The sequence below is a fragment of the Nylanderia fulva genome, unplaced genomic scaffold, assembly GCF_048542155.1.
Source record: "Nylanderia fulva isolate GAGA-0341 unplaced genomic scaffold, ASM4854215v1 Scaffold684, whole genome shotgun sequence".
Classification (NCBI taxonomy): domain Eukaryota; kingdom Metazoa; phylum Arthropoda; class Insecta; order Hymenoptera; family Formicidae; genus Nylanderia; species Nylanderia fulva.
The window spans coordinates 1-16,439 of record NW_028190791.1 but is presented as its reverse complement, the minus strand read 5'-3'; the positions used below and the strand labels follow the sequence as shown (position 1 = coordinate 16,439).

The 16,439-nt window shown below is 28.8% G+C and overlaps 1 protein-coding gene, 1 long non-coding RNA gene, 1 other non-coding gene and 1 pseudogene across 16 annotated transcripts; 3 read left to right on the top strand and 1 right to left on the bottom strand.

The window, feature by feature from the left end:
- Positions 1-2,828: 2,828 nt before the first annotated feature.
- On the top strand, positions 2,829-2,947 carry LOC114931242 (5S ribosomal RNA). Its single transcript, XR_003819637.1, has one exon. It is a non-coding gene; the product is annotated as a 5S ribosomal RNA (ribosomal RNA).
- Positions 2,948-3,843: 896 nt separating this feature from the next.
- On the top strand, positions 3,844-6,307 carry LOC146720486 (uncharacterized). Of its 3 annotated transcripts, XR_014926054.1 has the most exons (4): positions 3,844-3,897; positions 5,024-5,347; positions 5,493-6,088; positions 6,203-6,307. It is a non-coding gene; the product is annotated as an uncharacterized LOC146720486 (long non-coding RNA). The 3 variants fall into 3 exon arrangements; XR_014926053.1 differs by lacking the exon at positions 3,844-3,897 and having other exon boundaries at positions 4,876-5,347; XR_014926052.1 differs by lacking the exon at positions 3,844-3,897 and having other exon boundaries at positions 4,899-5,347; positions 5,493-5,614.
- On the bottom strand, positions 6,000-12,616 carry LOC114931236 (uncharacterized). 11 transcript variants are annotated; one of them, XR_014926044.1, is made up of 8 exons: positions 12,517-12,616; positions 12,132-12,311; positions 11,672-11,755; positions 8,142-8,214; positions 7,394-7,845; positions 6,896-7,184; positions 6,578-6,778; positions 6,000-6,508 (listed from the first exon to the last, which is right to left on the bottom strand). XR_014926044.1 is itself a non-coding variant. In XM_085488355.1 (6 exons), exons 3-5 carry the CDS (start codon positions 8,192-8,194, stop codon positions 6,907-6,909), a joined length of 783 nt encoding a protein of 260 aa, XP_085344481.1. In that variant the 5' UTR covers positions 8,195-8,214; positions 11,672-11,755; positions 12,132-12,509; the 3' UTR covers positions 6,000-6,508; positions 6,896-6,906. The 11 variants fall into 11 exon arrangements, 2 of the variants coding, with proteins under 2 accessions (XP_085344481.1, XP_085344480.1); XR_014926043.1 differs by lacking the exon at positions 12,517-12,616 and having other exon boundaries at positions 12,132-12,509; XR_014926046.1 differs by lacking the exon at positions 12,517-12,616 and having other exon boundaries at positions 11,672-11,713; positions 12,132-12,509.
- On the top strand, positions 8,929-11,844 carry LOC146720485 (uncharacterized; annotated as a pseudogene). Its single transcript, XR_014926055.1, has 5 exons — positions 8,929-9,069; positions 9,360-9,621; positions 10,474-10,552; positions 11,249-11,338; positions 11,431-11,844. The product of XR_014926055.1 is annotated as an uncharacterized LOC146720485 (transcript).
- Positions 12,617-16,439: the final 3,823 nt, after the last annotated feature.

Here is a 16,439-nt window from a genome sequence, read left to right as displayed (position 1 = left end):
CAAAGCTGAGAAACCAATTCTCGGGTTTTATGCAGTGGTGCATGTATATACACGTACATACACCATTGCATTGCTCACGCGGATGCACCGTAGAGAGACAAGGACCGATAATGACGTGTTCTCCTTGTTCCTCTACCGTGCCGGTATACGCGAGATGCGGCCTGAAAATGCTTTCTGGTTTCGATTCTGTAACATTTTCTAAAGTGAAAACGTGAAAAATGAAAAATTTCCGTCAATCGCACATCGATTTCATTTTAAAATCAATGCGTGATTGGCGAGAATTTTTCACTTTTCACATTTTCACTTTAAAAAAAGTTACAGAATCGATACCCTGGCCTTTTGTAGCAGAAGGCAGTAGCGTAGCAAGGCTAATAAGCACCCACTTTTTGGAAATTGTATATATGCTTATGCACATATGTGTGTATATATGTGTATATATGTTGCGGATTAACCAATCAACTGACAAGTTACTTTACTTTAATTGGTCAATCGGCAATTGTCAACTAGCAACGAGGATATTTGCAACCTATTGTAGAATGGCTCTTATGCATATGCTTATGCGCTTATGCAAGAATGTGTACTCCCCGCTTAAGAATCTTGATTGGTCTATAAATGTATGCATAAGAAATTTAATCAATCGAATTTCTTAGAATGCCGTCACATGAGGCGTAACTTGCGTTAAGCGTAACCTGCGTATTCTAGTGTAATCTAGTGATTTAATAAAAGATACGCCGTGGTTACGTTATTCTGAGGGTGCGATTACATGGACGCGCGGAAACGCGGAAACGCGGAAACGCGGAAGAGAAAGTAACTAAACTTTACTAGAGTCCCGCATTTCCGCGCGTTCCGTTCCGTCTGTTTTGATTGCCTTATATTACATGGAGCACATTTTGAGCGGAAAAGCGGAACGGTATAGTGACAAATAGACATTTGTATTAATTTTTTAAATTTATATTTACTTAATTCATTGTAATTCCTTTTAATATGTTCATCTTTTCAACTTATCTATTGAATACAAGCATTTTAATCAATAAATATAGTTAAATATTAATATTTTATAATTCCCCGTTCCGCTTTTCCGCTCAAAATGTGCTCCATGTAATATAAGGCAATCAAAACAGACGGAACGGAACGCGCGGAAATGCGGGACTCTAGTAAAGTTTAGTTACTTTCTCTTCCGCGTTTCCGCGTTTCCGCGCGTCCATGTAATCGCACCCTGAAGGACGGCATTCACATAGAGCGTATTGCGCGGAACGTGTAACTAATACAACCAATCGTAGATTAGAGTTTCCGTTGTATGCTTTAACAGAAATGCTAAATAGGACTTGTGATTGGTTTTCGTAACCTACGCGTTCCGAATAATACGCTTTATGGGGAACTGATGCTTTGGGTTCCGTAAAACGCGCATATTTAAAATGGCTGGCAAAGTGACAAGATAAATGAATACCCGCATTTGTGCTGAAAAGATTCAAACATGCAATGTAGAAAATAATGCATTATGATGTTCATATTGCTCAAAATTCTCAAAAATTCATGCAGGGAAAACAAAAAATCAATATATGTTAAATATTAGAGAAAGAGAAAACAGGGTACCTATTACGGTTATTTGGGTGAGTTTGCTCACGAGATGAAAATCACAAAAATGAGAGATTCACTAGATTTTGACCAATAGAAGCGTAGACAACCTAGTGAATCACTCACTTTTGTGATTTTCACCTCGTGAGCAAACTCACCCAAAGAACCGTAATAAGTGCCCTGATTTCAAATGCAAAAAGTACGAAGACCTACTAATATACAATTTAAACTTGAAATTTTGTATCACATGTCGTGAGCAGTAGACTGTTTTTAATCGAACGCTATTAAAGCTCATATTATAAATTAGATTTTTGTTAACTTACCCTTATTTGATTATTCTTGTTCATCTTATTAATGTATAGGTATGGATAAATTAAAATTAACTTCTTCTTTGTCTTCAGTCTTTGGCAGAAAAACGCACAAATGGAGTTGTGTTTTTTTTTTACAAATACGCATCAGCGTTTCTTCCGCCAGAAATTGAATTCGGCGTAACGATAATAGCGTACAAAGCATAAAATAACTAGACAAAAGCTGGGAGTCGATTGTGTAATTTTTTCTAAAGTGAAAATGTGAAAAGTGAAAAATTTCTTCCAATCACACATCGATTTCATTTTAAAATCAATGCGTGATTGGTGGAAATTTTTCACTTTTCACGTTTTCACTTTAGAAAAAGTTACACAATCGACCCCCTGATACTGAAATGAGACGATGTGATTGGTCGGCGTAAGTTACCGCAAATTACGCGTACGCAAGTTACGCCTCATGTGACGGCACCCTTATGCATATGCTTATGCGCTTATGCAAAAGTGTGCGCTTCTCGCTAAAGCGGGGGGGGGGGGGGATCCGTAATTCCAGGCCGGCCGATAGGCGTCTCCACCAGGCCTCCTGCCGACCCTTAATGCATCAACAAAATATTACTTTAATAAAAGGATGGCATCAAGCCGCAATGAATAATGATTTCGCGTTATTTGATTCAAGCGAGAATATAATTGTTCAATATATAATATATATATATATATATATAATATAATATAAATATATAAATATAAATATATAAATATATATATATATTTGTACACAAAATGCGTACAAATATACACATCCATTCGGAAACACTTTACACCCGAGAACACACTGTATCCTCTTCACTTCTCCATTGAAATCACGAAACCACACCGAGTGCGTATAGTTTCCGAAAGCAGCCTATATATATATATATATATATATATATATATAAATTAGATTTTACCATTGTCAACAGTCATACCCCGTTGAACACACCAGTTCTCGTCTGATCACTGAAGTTAAGCAACGTTGGGCATGGTTAGTACTTAGATGGGTGACCGCTTGGGAACACCATGTACCGTTGGCACCCCTTCTTTTTTCTTCTTTTTTTTGCTAATTCAAAATCTTAAAAGAAACATAAAACATTTTTTTATATATTATTTGTGATAAATCAATTTTATATATTATAAAAATTTTCCCTAGAAGTAAGAGTCTAGGGAATATTCTAATTTCTAGTTCAAAAGAAAATGGCATCCATAGTGAATTCAAAAAACAGTAAACAATAATGGAAATTGTCTTATCTTTTAATAAACAAAAATTTTTATAATATATAAAATTATATATATATACATATATTTATATAGACTGCTTTCGGAAACTATACGCACTTGGTGTGGTTTCGTGATTTCAATAGAGAAGTGAAGAGGATACAGTGTGTTCTCGGGTGTAAAGTGTTTCCGAATGGATGTGTATATTTGTACGCATTTTGTGTACAAATATATATATATATTTATGTAAATATTTATATATTTATATATATTTATATTTATATTATATTATATATATATATTTATATATTGAACAATTATATTCTCGCTTGAATCAAATAATGCGAAATCATTATTCATTGCGGCTTGATGCCATCCTTTTATTAAAGTAATATTTTGTTGATGCATTAAGGGTCGGCAGAAGGCCTGGTAGAGACGCCTATCGGCCGGCCTGAAATTACGGATTTTTCCCTCCCTCCCGCTTTAGCGAGAAGCGCACACTTTTGCATAAGCGCATAAGCATATGCATAAGGGTGCCGTCACATGCAGCGTAACTTGCGTAAGCGTAACCTGCGTATTCTAGTAATTTTACACTGCGGCGTAAAATATTACTAGGATGCGCAGACTACGCTGTTTTATTACACCGATTCAAGAAACTGACGGAAGTGTATCGTGGTGCAGAGAGAGTGCATTATTCCACTAAAGTACCTCGTCAGTGATTATTCGCACAAAAAATTTGCCAATAAAAATGAATAAGAATCAAATCAGGGTAAGTTAAAAAGTAGCTTTATATCATATTTATTTTATAATACATAGTTGTAATGATTCTGTTATATCTGATGTACTGCTCAAGAAATGAAATTATAATCGTGAAATTCCATTTCCTTCACTAGGTTGTCACTGGCGCCTTGTAATAATCTTTGTCTTTCTATGAATGTAGAACGCACCCACATACGACGAACTTCTTTCTTTTAAGATAGTATTTTCCAGATTGCAAACAGTTTTAATAAGTTATTTTTTCTAATTTTCCACTGTTGAACTGTTTGCTTCTTTTTTCATCTCTGCCACCGTTTCCAACTAATAAATAATAATAAATCAGAATTCATGTATTCTGATCCCACAATCACTCATTAATATAAAAGATTTGTATTAGAATTTTAACTTTATATATTATTAATTATAACGTAATCAATATAAATATAAATTAGTTTTACCTTTTGTAATGACGAGTCTACCATGATATCACCGATAATCTTTTTACATAACCTCAAAAACACACGAGGTGTACTAGTGCAGATATACTACAAATATTACGCTTCACACATGTATCGGTTCCTCATGACGCGTACCTTTTCAGATGCGTAAATTACGAAAACCAATCACAAATTTGTTTTGCATTTCTGTTAGAATATCTAACAGAAACTCTAATCTGCGATTGGTTAAATTAGTTACGCTTTTTCACATTTACGTAAAATACGCCCTATGTGAATCCAGACTTTCAAAATGGCGTAACTTCTGTTAAAATTACTAGAATACGCAGGTTACGCTTACGCAAGTTACGCTGCATGTGACGGCACCCTTAGGCCAGATCTACAACAGGTGTAGTAAGCTCTAAGCTTTAAAAAATTCACCAATCACAGTCAAGAATGAGGAGAATAATTGACTGTGATTGATCAATTTCTTAAGGCTTAGAGCTTACTACATCTATTGTAGACCCGACCTTATCCTTGTTCCTCTATCGTGCTGGTATTCGCGAGATACGGCCTGAAAATGCTTTCTGGCCTTCCGTAGCAGAAGGCAGTAGCGTAGCAAGACTAATAAGCATCTACTTTTTGTAAATTTTATATATGCTTATGCACATATGTGTGTATATATGGGTGCATTCGTTTATGCAGTGACTGCCGCAGAATGCCGCAGATGTCGTTCGTTTACTCCACCTGCGCAACCGACTGCAGCGCAGTTTGTTGTTCGTTTAAGCAGAGCTGCTGCCTATCTGCGCAGCCATCTCGGAGGTCCTGCTCAGAATGCTCTGCTCGCAGTACTGCGGACTACGGACTACTGCGTAAACGAATGTAGTCTTCTCCATTGTTAAGTCAATTGAACTTGGAAACGTTGCCTGAAAATTATTTCAATTATGAGTTATGTTATAAAAGTTCAGAACAAAAAAGGTGGAGAACAACTCCTCCAAATAGATCCTACAAAACTAAAAGTAATGCAAGGTAAGTAATACAATAAAATTAGGAAGTCTGTTAATTTATATTTACGATCCAATTAACTTAAAAATGCACTTTTATCAAGAATATAAATTTAAAGTAATCTGTTTCAAAAAAATGTGCTTTGTATAAAGATGCAATTCTGTTACAGTCATTCCTAGCTATCAAGCTACTTCGTCCCCAGTTAGTTTGGAAAAATCTGAGAAGTCTACATTCAGCAACATTTCAATCCTACCGTCATCACTGTCTGAAAATGTTATGTGCACACGTCATGTCAGAACCTTTAACCTATTTAAAAATTTTATTATATTTATTCAAATAATAATTCATATTTAATATAAATATGATGGTTTCTAAATCGGCCTAAGAGCCATAGCACGAAAAATTACGAAAATTAATTAAGTGCAAGTTATTCTTATCATTGTTTATTCGCGTCTGGGCCCAATTACGACGCTTTGGGGGGGGGGGGGGGGTTGAAAGCATTGAGAAAAGTATTGTTTTGTGAGTATCTGAATAGCTCAGTTGGAAAAGCATTCGCCCGGCAAGCGGAAGGTCTCGAGTTCGATTCCCAATTTAGCCAACTTTCGGACCAATATTTTTCTCGCCTATTTCTTACAGGAAAATTTATAATAGAAACAAGGAGTTTTTGAGATCCCAACCACAGGATACGAAATTTCCAGTTTCCTCAATTTTCTTACTTAATTTCGCAATAAGATCGCGTTTGGCTCTATGGCCGGGAAGAAGGAGGTGTATATCGTGTTTTATATTTAATGATTTATGATAATCAATATTTTATTATATTTAATATTCTATTAAACAAAACAGATATTGATTATAATATTATTGAACTTATTTTTTCAGATACTGATAACAAGAAAACAAAACAACAAAATGTGAAACATTTATTTAAGCAGCACATTTTAAACTGCTTTTTTTCATGCAATAAAATAATATTTACAAACATTATTATTGAATATAATTTCTTTTATCATTTTTATATATAAAATTGGCATAATTTAGAAAAATGTTTAAAAAAGTACCTTAAAATTACTTTGCATTAATAAAAACGCATCATAATTCTGTGATTTTCCTTAGATTCCTTTCAATCTCTCAGTCTTTTCTTCCAAATCTTATCATTTGACAAAAAATTTCTTGTCGATTAAATTCCTGTAAAAATTGCACCATGATAAAAATTATAGAATCGCGTCAATTGCTCATTTTTAACATTTTCATTACATTTTAATTACAGAATCCAGCTTTAATGTTGAACACTAGTTGAATATGTGCATAAAGCACTCAATTTTTGGAATTTCAAAATTTTAAAAGTTCCAGGTTGTTCTAGATTTGAACTAAATTATTCCAGAAGATGAAATTTGTATAATAAAAATTTTCACAGAAAATCAAAAAAATTAATTTTTTGACCTGGCACCCAATTTCCTGAAAAATTGACATATCTTGAGACTTGTAATCTTCTTGAATATATTCATTCAATTACATTTTGTAATACATAATTTTTAAATTCATGAAAATATACATTTTGAAAAGGAATATTACACTATTTTAGTTCACACAATTTTCTTTTGCTGCTTCAAATTATTTACAAGTTCCTTCAGCCTAGTTACACGAACGGCCAATCTGTTCCGAGATTGCTGTAAAGTTTTAATCTTTCTTCGTTGCTTTGCGATGGTTCGTTTTGCCACTTGCAAGGCTATGTCAGCTTTTACAGGTGTATCAAGATGCGACATTGTAATGTCACCAACATAACGAGGAAAATGTATAGTCTTAACAGGACGTCGGAAGCATGGATTATCTTCAAAACTCGGCGGTGTAGATGGTCTCTCTTCTGTTGCGGAAATTTTTATTATAAGTTTTATACAAATATATTAACTTATAAATAGATTTTATATATATAATTAATATATAATTTATAAAAAAAAAATTAAATATATTATATATTAAATATATAATAATATATATATAACTTATAAAATATATATTATATATTATATTAATTTCATTCATCAAAGAAATGCAAATACAGTAATTTTTTACCTTTGAATTCCATGGAATCTTCGTCAACAGACACAAATTCGAAGCTTTCCGCAGTCTTGACGTCTACAATGTTCAAACTTTTGTCATCAGCTTCATTGTACCAGCCCGTGTCTTTCAGTTCTTCCAGATTACGGTCCTTGCATATATTTAAATTCTTGACGTCTACAATGTCCAAACTTTTGTCATCAGCTTCATTGTACCGACCTGTGTCTTTCAGTTCTTCCAGATTACGGTCCTTGCATATATTTAAAATCAAACTTTGACGCAATTTCTTCTTCTTGCTAATAATAGATGGCACAACGTTGGGTTTTGCCATTGTACCCTTAGATTTGTTAATTATATCTTCTTTTTGGAAATGATCTGAACACAGTTTAGTAGAAGATGTTAAAACTTGTTTATCAATGCCACAAAAATCTAGCCACTTCCTACAAGAATCCTCATTTTTCGGAAATCTATTGATAAATGAAAATAATATAATATAATAATATAATATATATATATATATATATATATATATATTATAAATTATATGTTAATATATGTAAAATATGTAATATATATATTAATATATTTATATAAATTAACAAATATATAAATAAATAATAAATATTAATAATAAATAAATATTAACAGATATACAAATCAATAAATTTGTGTGAAATATGACCAAATATTGTACAAAAAATTAATTTAAATCTTTCCACATTTATTGTGTATACAAAATATATTACATATATAATATACTTACGTAAAATAGGAGACTGATTTATCTCGGTTACCGCACAAGAGGCAATATCGCATCTTTTTGTATTATTCTGTATCTAAATTGTGTCAAATAAATTGTTTATTCTATAAATGAATTATTGAAGTTGACATCAAATTCAAGTAGGGTTGGATAATAACTAGTTATTTAGTTAAAAGTTAAAAAGTTAACAACTTTTAACTTAGCTTAGTTAAAATATATTAATTTTTAACTTCAACTAGTTATTTTTTACCTTAATCTTGTTTTCATCTCTAAATACATTATTGTTTTTTAAAAGTTATAAAAACGTATAATTTTTAAATTAAGGTTACTAATTTTTGTTTATTTGTCATCAATTATAATTAAAATATACTTCTATATAAGAATCAAAATATTTTTTGTTATTTATTATTATAAATTTCAAAAGAATTAACAAAATTCTAATTTAATATAAATAATGTTTTTAAAAACTAACTTTTGACTTAACTTCAATTAATTTAATCTTTAACTCAGTTAATTTTTTGTTCATGCAACTTTTAACTAAATTAATTTTATAAGCATCTGTAACTTTAACTTAGTTTAAAAAAAAACATTAACTCATTCAACCCTGAATTCAAGTAACACATAACAATCTCTTGTGATCATGGAAAAACTACAAAAACCATGAAAACAACAGATCTGTTCTCAACTGAACTAGCTGCACTAATTTAGAGTTCATCTTTTTCCTTCCGATGTAGAGAAAAAGAGATAAACTGTGAACTGGTACAGCTAGTTCAACCAAAAAGATCAAAACTTAAAATATGGCCGATGTGCACATACGAAAATTGTGTTGTAAATGTGACAGTAGAAAATGTTGATATATGATGGGGGTAACTTGTTGCATAAAAAATTGCAAAAGTACGTGGGGAAAGGATTGTAAAATAAACTTTTATAGGTAAGTATAATCAAAATAAGTTTTGTTATAGAAAAAAATTGGAACGTGATTTTTAATAAAAAATTAAAATTGCAGTTTCAAAACTTATAAATATACATATAGTATTTTTATTAATTATTATATCTTGTATAATGTATATATAGAAAAAAGGGTATATATATATATAAAAAGAGTCACAGAACTTGCAACCTATTATTTGCTCTTTTTATTATTTCTATTAATTTTTATTTTTGAAAAAATTATGATTTAATCAACTGTAGCGAAAACTAAAATTAAAATATTTTCTTTAGATTTCCACTTCAAAATAAAGCAACAATGAAATCTGGGATTGCAGCTACAGGATGCAATAACTGGTTTCCATATTCAGATGCACGAATATGTAATTTACATTTTAAAGATACAGATTATTCTAATAATACAGAGCACACTAAACTAAGACGTCTTAAACCTAATATTATTCCAACACTGCATGTACATGCAAATATTTTGCAAGTTTTTAAACAAAATACAAATACATTTCCAATATTCCAGCAAAACAATAAAATACATACAGTCAAAAAATGTAATTAAAATTAAACAAATCAAATATAGTAGGCCATCTGAACGAGCAAATAAATAAGGTGTAAAAATTTATTAATAGTTAAATAATTAAATTAACATTCCGTTACAGAATCGATATAAATTGTAAACGTTTCGACTGCACTACAGTCTTTATCAATACATAAAAGTTAAATATTAAAATACAAAGTTAAATGTTAAAAAAACAAAGTTAGTTAAATATTAAAATATAAAATTAAAACGATTCTTCGCTGTTGACCAATAGATATGCAAGGCGATTGGTCTGAGATGCCAAGTTATGCGACATTTAAACATGATTATCGTTTTAACAAGTCCTTTTTCCCGATATTTCAAGTGTGTGTTGCGAAGTCTGAATAACAAATGTCCTGACATTTGTTATTCAGACTTCGCAACACACACTTGAAATATCGGGAAAAAGGACTTGTTAAAACGATAATCATGTTTAAATGTCGCATAACTTGGCATCTCAGACCAATCGCCTTGCATATCTATTGGTCAACAGCGAAGAATCGTTTTAATTTTATATTTTAATATTTAACTAACTTTGTATTTTAATATTTAACTTTTATGTATTGATAAAGACTGTAGTGCAGTCGAAACGTTTACAATTTATATCGATTCTGTAACGGAATGTTAATTTAATTATTTAACTATTAATAAATTTTTACACCTTATTTATTTGCTCGTTCAGTTGGCCTACTATATTTGATTTGTTTAATTTTGTTAATTTATACGAGCCTTTCATTAATTAATTGTAATTAAAATTATTTATTGGATTGTATTTAATATAATTAATACAATATATATATATATGTCCTTGCAAAAAATAAGTCATTTATTACAGGTGCTCGAAATAATATCATTATTTTTAAAGGAGACAAATCAATAAATAAAGGAGATATAAGTAAGTAAAATGTATACAGTAATATATCTATTAGGATTTGCATATTAAATAAATCATAATCATCACAAGGTATTGTAATGAATTGAAAATTTGAATTAAATTATTATATCTTATACAGGGTGTCAAGTAAGAAATTGCAGGAACTAATCAGCTGTTATTTTTTAATTTATGCAGCTATTGAGAAAACAAAAATTGTGTTGGAAAAAGGAAAGTCCACAGTTTTTAATGGATATAAATAAAATGTTTGTATATCAGTTTATTTTATTGATAAAAAGTAATGAAAAAAGTGCTAATAATCACATAAATTAATGATAAATATTTTCAACAGTGCCAAAATATTTAATAGCAGCTATTAAAAGGATCAGCAATAACATTAAAAATGACATATTAGAAAATGTTTTTATGAGTTTTCATAAAAGAACAGAATTTTGTACAAATTCAAATGGTGTGCACTTTGAAAATATGTCATTAGTTTATGTGATTTTATGTAATTATCAGAATTTTTTTCATTACTTTTTATCAAAATAAAATAAACTAGTATACAAACATTTTATTTATATCCATTAAAAACTGCAGACTTTCCTCTTTCTAACACAATTTTTGTTTTCTCAATAACTGTGTGCATTCAAAAATGACAGCTGTGTAGTTTCAGCAATATATAATTATTACACAAAATAATAAAAGCATTTATTATAGATGATCAAAGTAATACTGTTGTTCAAAATCAAGGAAATTTAATAGTGAAAAATAACAATGAAATTGCTTCAGCGAATGGATGTGTGAAATGTATGTGTTGTTTTCAACAAAATAAAAGAATTAAATATTTATATACAATTAAGTATGTACTTTATAAGTGAAGAATCTATAAAATATTGTAGGTTCCAAATATGCAAAATATGATGCGTTGTTAGAAGAAAATCAACAATTAAAGAAGAGAATAAATGAATTTAACAAATCATAAGAACGATTAAATCAGCAGGCAAGCATGTTTTGTGAGCTCATGAATACAAAAGAAGCTATGTTAAAGAAGAAATTAAAAATGGTCAGAAAGAAAAATAGAACCTTAAATAGAAATATACGACAAAGAGAAAAAAATATGTATTTAAAAACATTACTTACATACTTCCATCGCCAGCAGTTTAGTAGAAGAAAATAATTCATCTATTTGTAAAAATCATCTATTTACGAGGCCTTTGAAACTTTCTTTAAGTGCAAGAATTAAAATATAAGATACGTATATATTATTTATATTTTTTTATTGAAAAAAATGATTTTGCATACATGATATTGCTTCAATCTAGTATAATATATAGATGTCGATAAGAGAGAAATAGATATTAACTAATTATTAAGAAATGTGTGAATTTTATTAAGAAATATGTAAAACTAGTTGTCGTAACTGCTGATGATTTACAAATATTAAATATAAGTAATTTAAAAATTAAGATTTAATTAAATCTGCATACAATAAATAATAAAATTTATTAATGTTTAAAATGTATTAACTTAGAAAACTAATGTCAAATGTTATTATTTTGTATGATTCATTGTGTAGACTCAAAATATTACATATACTTACTTACGTATAAACCCATTTATCTCGGTTATCGTACAACACAGAATTTATTTTTTTAATCAATTAACTTCATTAAATTTTATTCTATATTCTTTATTTTATTTAATTTTATTTACTTTATATTTTGAGAGAGAGAGAGCTTCTATATGCTGCCTGTGGGTTAACCTCAATCTAAAGCGGGGTCTACAATGGCAGCAGGAGTACAGAGTACAAGAGTAAGTAGTAAGCAGTACGAAATGGGATTGGCTCATTCCGTTACTCCCGAAATGAGCGAATCCCATTTCGTATTGCTTACTGGGCGTCGATTGTGTAACTTTTTCTAAAGTGAAATTTTTCACTTTTCACATTTTCACTTTAGAAAAAATTACACAATTGACCCCCTGCTTACTCTTGTACTCTGCACTCCTGCTGCCATTGTAGACCCCGCTTAAGGGTCGACAGGTCGGTCAGCCAAACTCCGAATTGATGTTGGAGACCTCGCGCGGTGACAACGCGAAACTCCGATTTCAGTGTTGCCAACGCCGAGAAACCAATTCTCAGGTTTTATGTAGTGGTGCATGTCTGTACACGTACATACACCATTGCATTGCTCACGCGAACGCACCGTAGAGAGACAAGGACCGATAATCACGTGTTCTCCTTGTTCCTCTACCGTGCCGGTATACGCGAGATGCCGCCTGAAAATGCTTTCTGGCCTTCCGTAGCAGAAGGCAGTAGCGTAGCAAGGCTAATAAGTACCTACTTTTTGTAAATTTTATATATGCTTATGCACATATGTGCGTATATATATATATATATATATATATATATATACATATATATATATATATTATATAAGGAATATGTTGATTATTCTTGATTTCTTTTTGATTATTGATGCTATTGTATAATTTGCTCCAAATACTTATAACGTGAAAGAACGTTGAGTAATGTATAATCAATGCAAGGATGTTCAGTATATATCATCCAGTAAATTAGAGTTCAAATATATCAATATTAATTTTTTTATAATATATATATATATATATATATATATATATATATATAATATATATATATATTGGAATATAGAAAATTGATAAAAGATATATTTCGGCGATTTAAAAATTTTTTAATATATTGAAAATATTTTTACTACATACACTATATATAAGTGTAAAATAATTCAGAAAATAAATTTAATAAAAATCTACATACCAGCTGTGTGCATGTGTGCAATTGATTTATTACTTGAAAATTATTTACGAAATTATTTTGCATTTATATATTTATAGTGTGTGTAGTTGTAAAATAATTAAAATATTTTCAATATCAAATTTTTAAGTTTATCGCCTATATAAAAAATATATTTCTATGATTTTCTATATTTCAATATATTATAAAAAAATTGATATTAATATATTTGAACTCAAGTTTTTTACGTGATTAAATATTCTTGCATTGAGCCATCATATGTTACTCGTAAGTTTTTTCACGTCATAAGTACTTATGTAGCAGAGAGAAAGAAATGAGAGTTATACGCAATGTAACATCAATAATCGGAAAAAATCAAGATAACGGTTGTCATATCTGTGTATATATATATATATATATATATATATATATATAAACTTATATATTATATATATATATATATATATATATATATATATATATAATATTTCATTTATTTATAAAATACATTTTCAATTCATATTAAACCTGAGTGATATTTTCTATATGCTTATGCTATCCTCCGATCTATCCCTAACAAATTAAGAGGTGTAATTCATTATTATCATCAATTATTATCTTATACTTTTTACCTCTAATTTCTATAAAATTTAATTCATTATCATTTTATCCTTTAAATCAATATTTATTTTGAATTTTCATTAATATTTTTATTCTATTAACATGAGCAGGAGCTCAACCTATTGAAATACCTTTTATCATTATTAGACAAATTTTATCATTATGTTACTTTCTTTATTTTATCTTATTACCTTTCCTAATAAAAATTTGAGATTTAATTATTTTTAAATAAATATTAAAAAATTTATCATTATAAATAAATTTAAAATATTAAAAATAATTATATTTAATACTTAAATTTTTTATAAATTACTATTAAATTAAGGTAATGATCTTGAATTTAAGTTTATGTTTTGAAAACATATTAAAGAAATTTTAATTTTTTATTAACTTTTAAACATTTAATTTTTTTTACTAAATTATTATTTATAATATAAATTTAAATCCAAAAATTAATAAAATATAAACTAAAATTATTGGTAAAATAATTTTCCAACATAAATATATTAATTCATCATATCGTATTCGAGGAAGTATTCCATGTATAAAAATTACTATTCTACATAAAATATTAATTAAAATAAAAGTTAAAATTATTGAATATTTTAATAAATTTCTAAATATATAAATTCTAATTAATCTAAAAAAAATAATTATTCGATATTCAGATAAAAAATTAATGTAAACCCACCCCTAAAATATTCAATATTAAACCCTGAAACTAATTCTGACTCACCTTCGATAAAATCTATAGGACTTCGATTTAATTCAGCTAAAATCCTAATAAAAAATATAATAAACAAAGGATATAAAACTACTATATATCATAAATAAAATTGATAATTAATAAAATCAAAAAAGAATATCTCTCTCTTATTAATATAATAACTAAAACAATTAAAATAAATCTTACTTTAAATGATAATATTTGTGAAACTGATCGTATTGCCCCTATTTTTGAATAAATCGAATTAGCTGATCATCCCATAAAAATTATAACATACCCTCTAATAGTTATAAAACAATTATTAATAAAATAGAATAATTTAAAAAATAAATATTAGTAATGTAAGGAAATACTCAATCATATTATTATTAAAACAAATCTAATTATAGGACATAAAAAAATTATAATTAGATTTATATACATAAAATAATTCTTTATTAAGTAATTTAATAGCATCACTAAAAGATTGAAATAATCTTATAAATCCCACCTTATTAGGTTCTTTACGAATTTGTACATATCTTAAAATTTTTCGTTCCAATAAAGTTAAAAAAGCTACCCCAACTAATATAATTAATAACAAAATTAACAATCTTAATATATTTAACGCACTATAAAAATATAATCTTAAATTTTGACAAATTATTACTTGTATAATTTTTTTCTATTATACATCATTTAAATTCTAAATTTAATACACTTAAATTCTGCCAAAGTAATTTTATTTATTTACATATATTTAATCAATTAAATTTATTCATTAAAAAAAATATAATTTGAAAAAAAGTCCTTTCGTACAAAATTTTCTTAATTTTATTATAGATAGAAACCGATCTGGCTTACACCGATCTGAACTCAAATCATGTAAAATTTTATTAGTCGAACAGACTAAAATATTAAACTTCTTCATTTAATTTTTATTTTAATTCAACATCAAGGTCGCAATCATTTTTATTAATATAATCTTTCTAAAAATATTACGCTGTTATCCCTAAGGTAATTAATTTTTATAATAATTATTATAAAAAAAAAAAAATTTTCTTAATTTAATAATCAATCCTTTATAAAAATTTCATTAATTAATGTTAAAATTATCTTTAAATTAAAGTTTATTTTATTTAATTATCCTCCCAATAAAATATAATCATTAAAATAAAATTTATTTCCTTAAATAAATTTAAAAATTATATTAAATTCAATAGGGTTTTCTCATCCCATAATTTCTTTTAAGAATTTTAACTTAAAATTTAAATTTTAAATCTACAAATTGAAACAGCTTTAATTTCATCAATTCCTTCATTCCAGTTTTCATTTAAAAAACAATTGATTATGCTACCTTTGCACAGTCAATATACTGCGGCTATTTAAAAAGCACTGAGCAGAAAGAAGGGGAAGGAGCAAAAAACCAGGGGGGGGGGAAACAAGGAAAGGAAAAGGGGAAGGGAAGAAAAGAAAGGGGCCGAAGGCGGGAAGGAGAGAGACAGAGAGAGGGGAAAGGGAAAAAGGGCGAGAGAAGGAAGAGAAAGAGACGGAGACGAGCAGGAGGGAGGAAAAGACGGAAGGGAGGGAAAAGAGGGGGGGAGGGAAGGAAAGCAAAGGGGCAAAGGAGGAGGAGAGGGAAAGGAGAAGAAGCCAGGCCAGAAGAAAGGAGGAAAGGGGAGAAAAAAGGGGGAAAAAGAAAAAAGAGGGGGCGAGGGAAAGCAGGGAGAGGCAGAAAAGAGGGGAAGGAGAAGTGAGAGGGAAGGCCAGAAAGGGGGGACAGAAAGGACGAATGAAATGGGAGAGGAAGG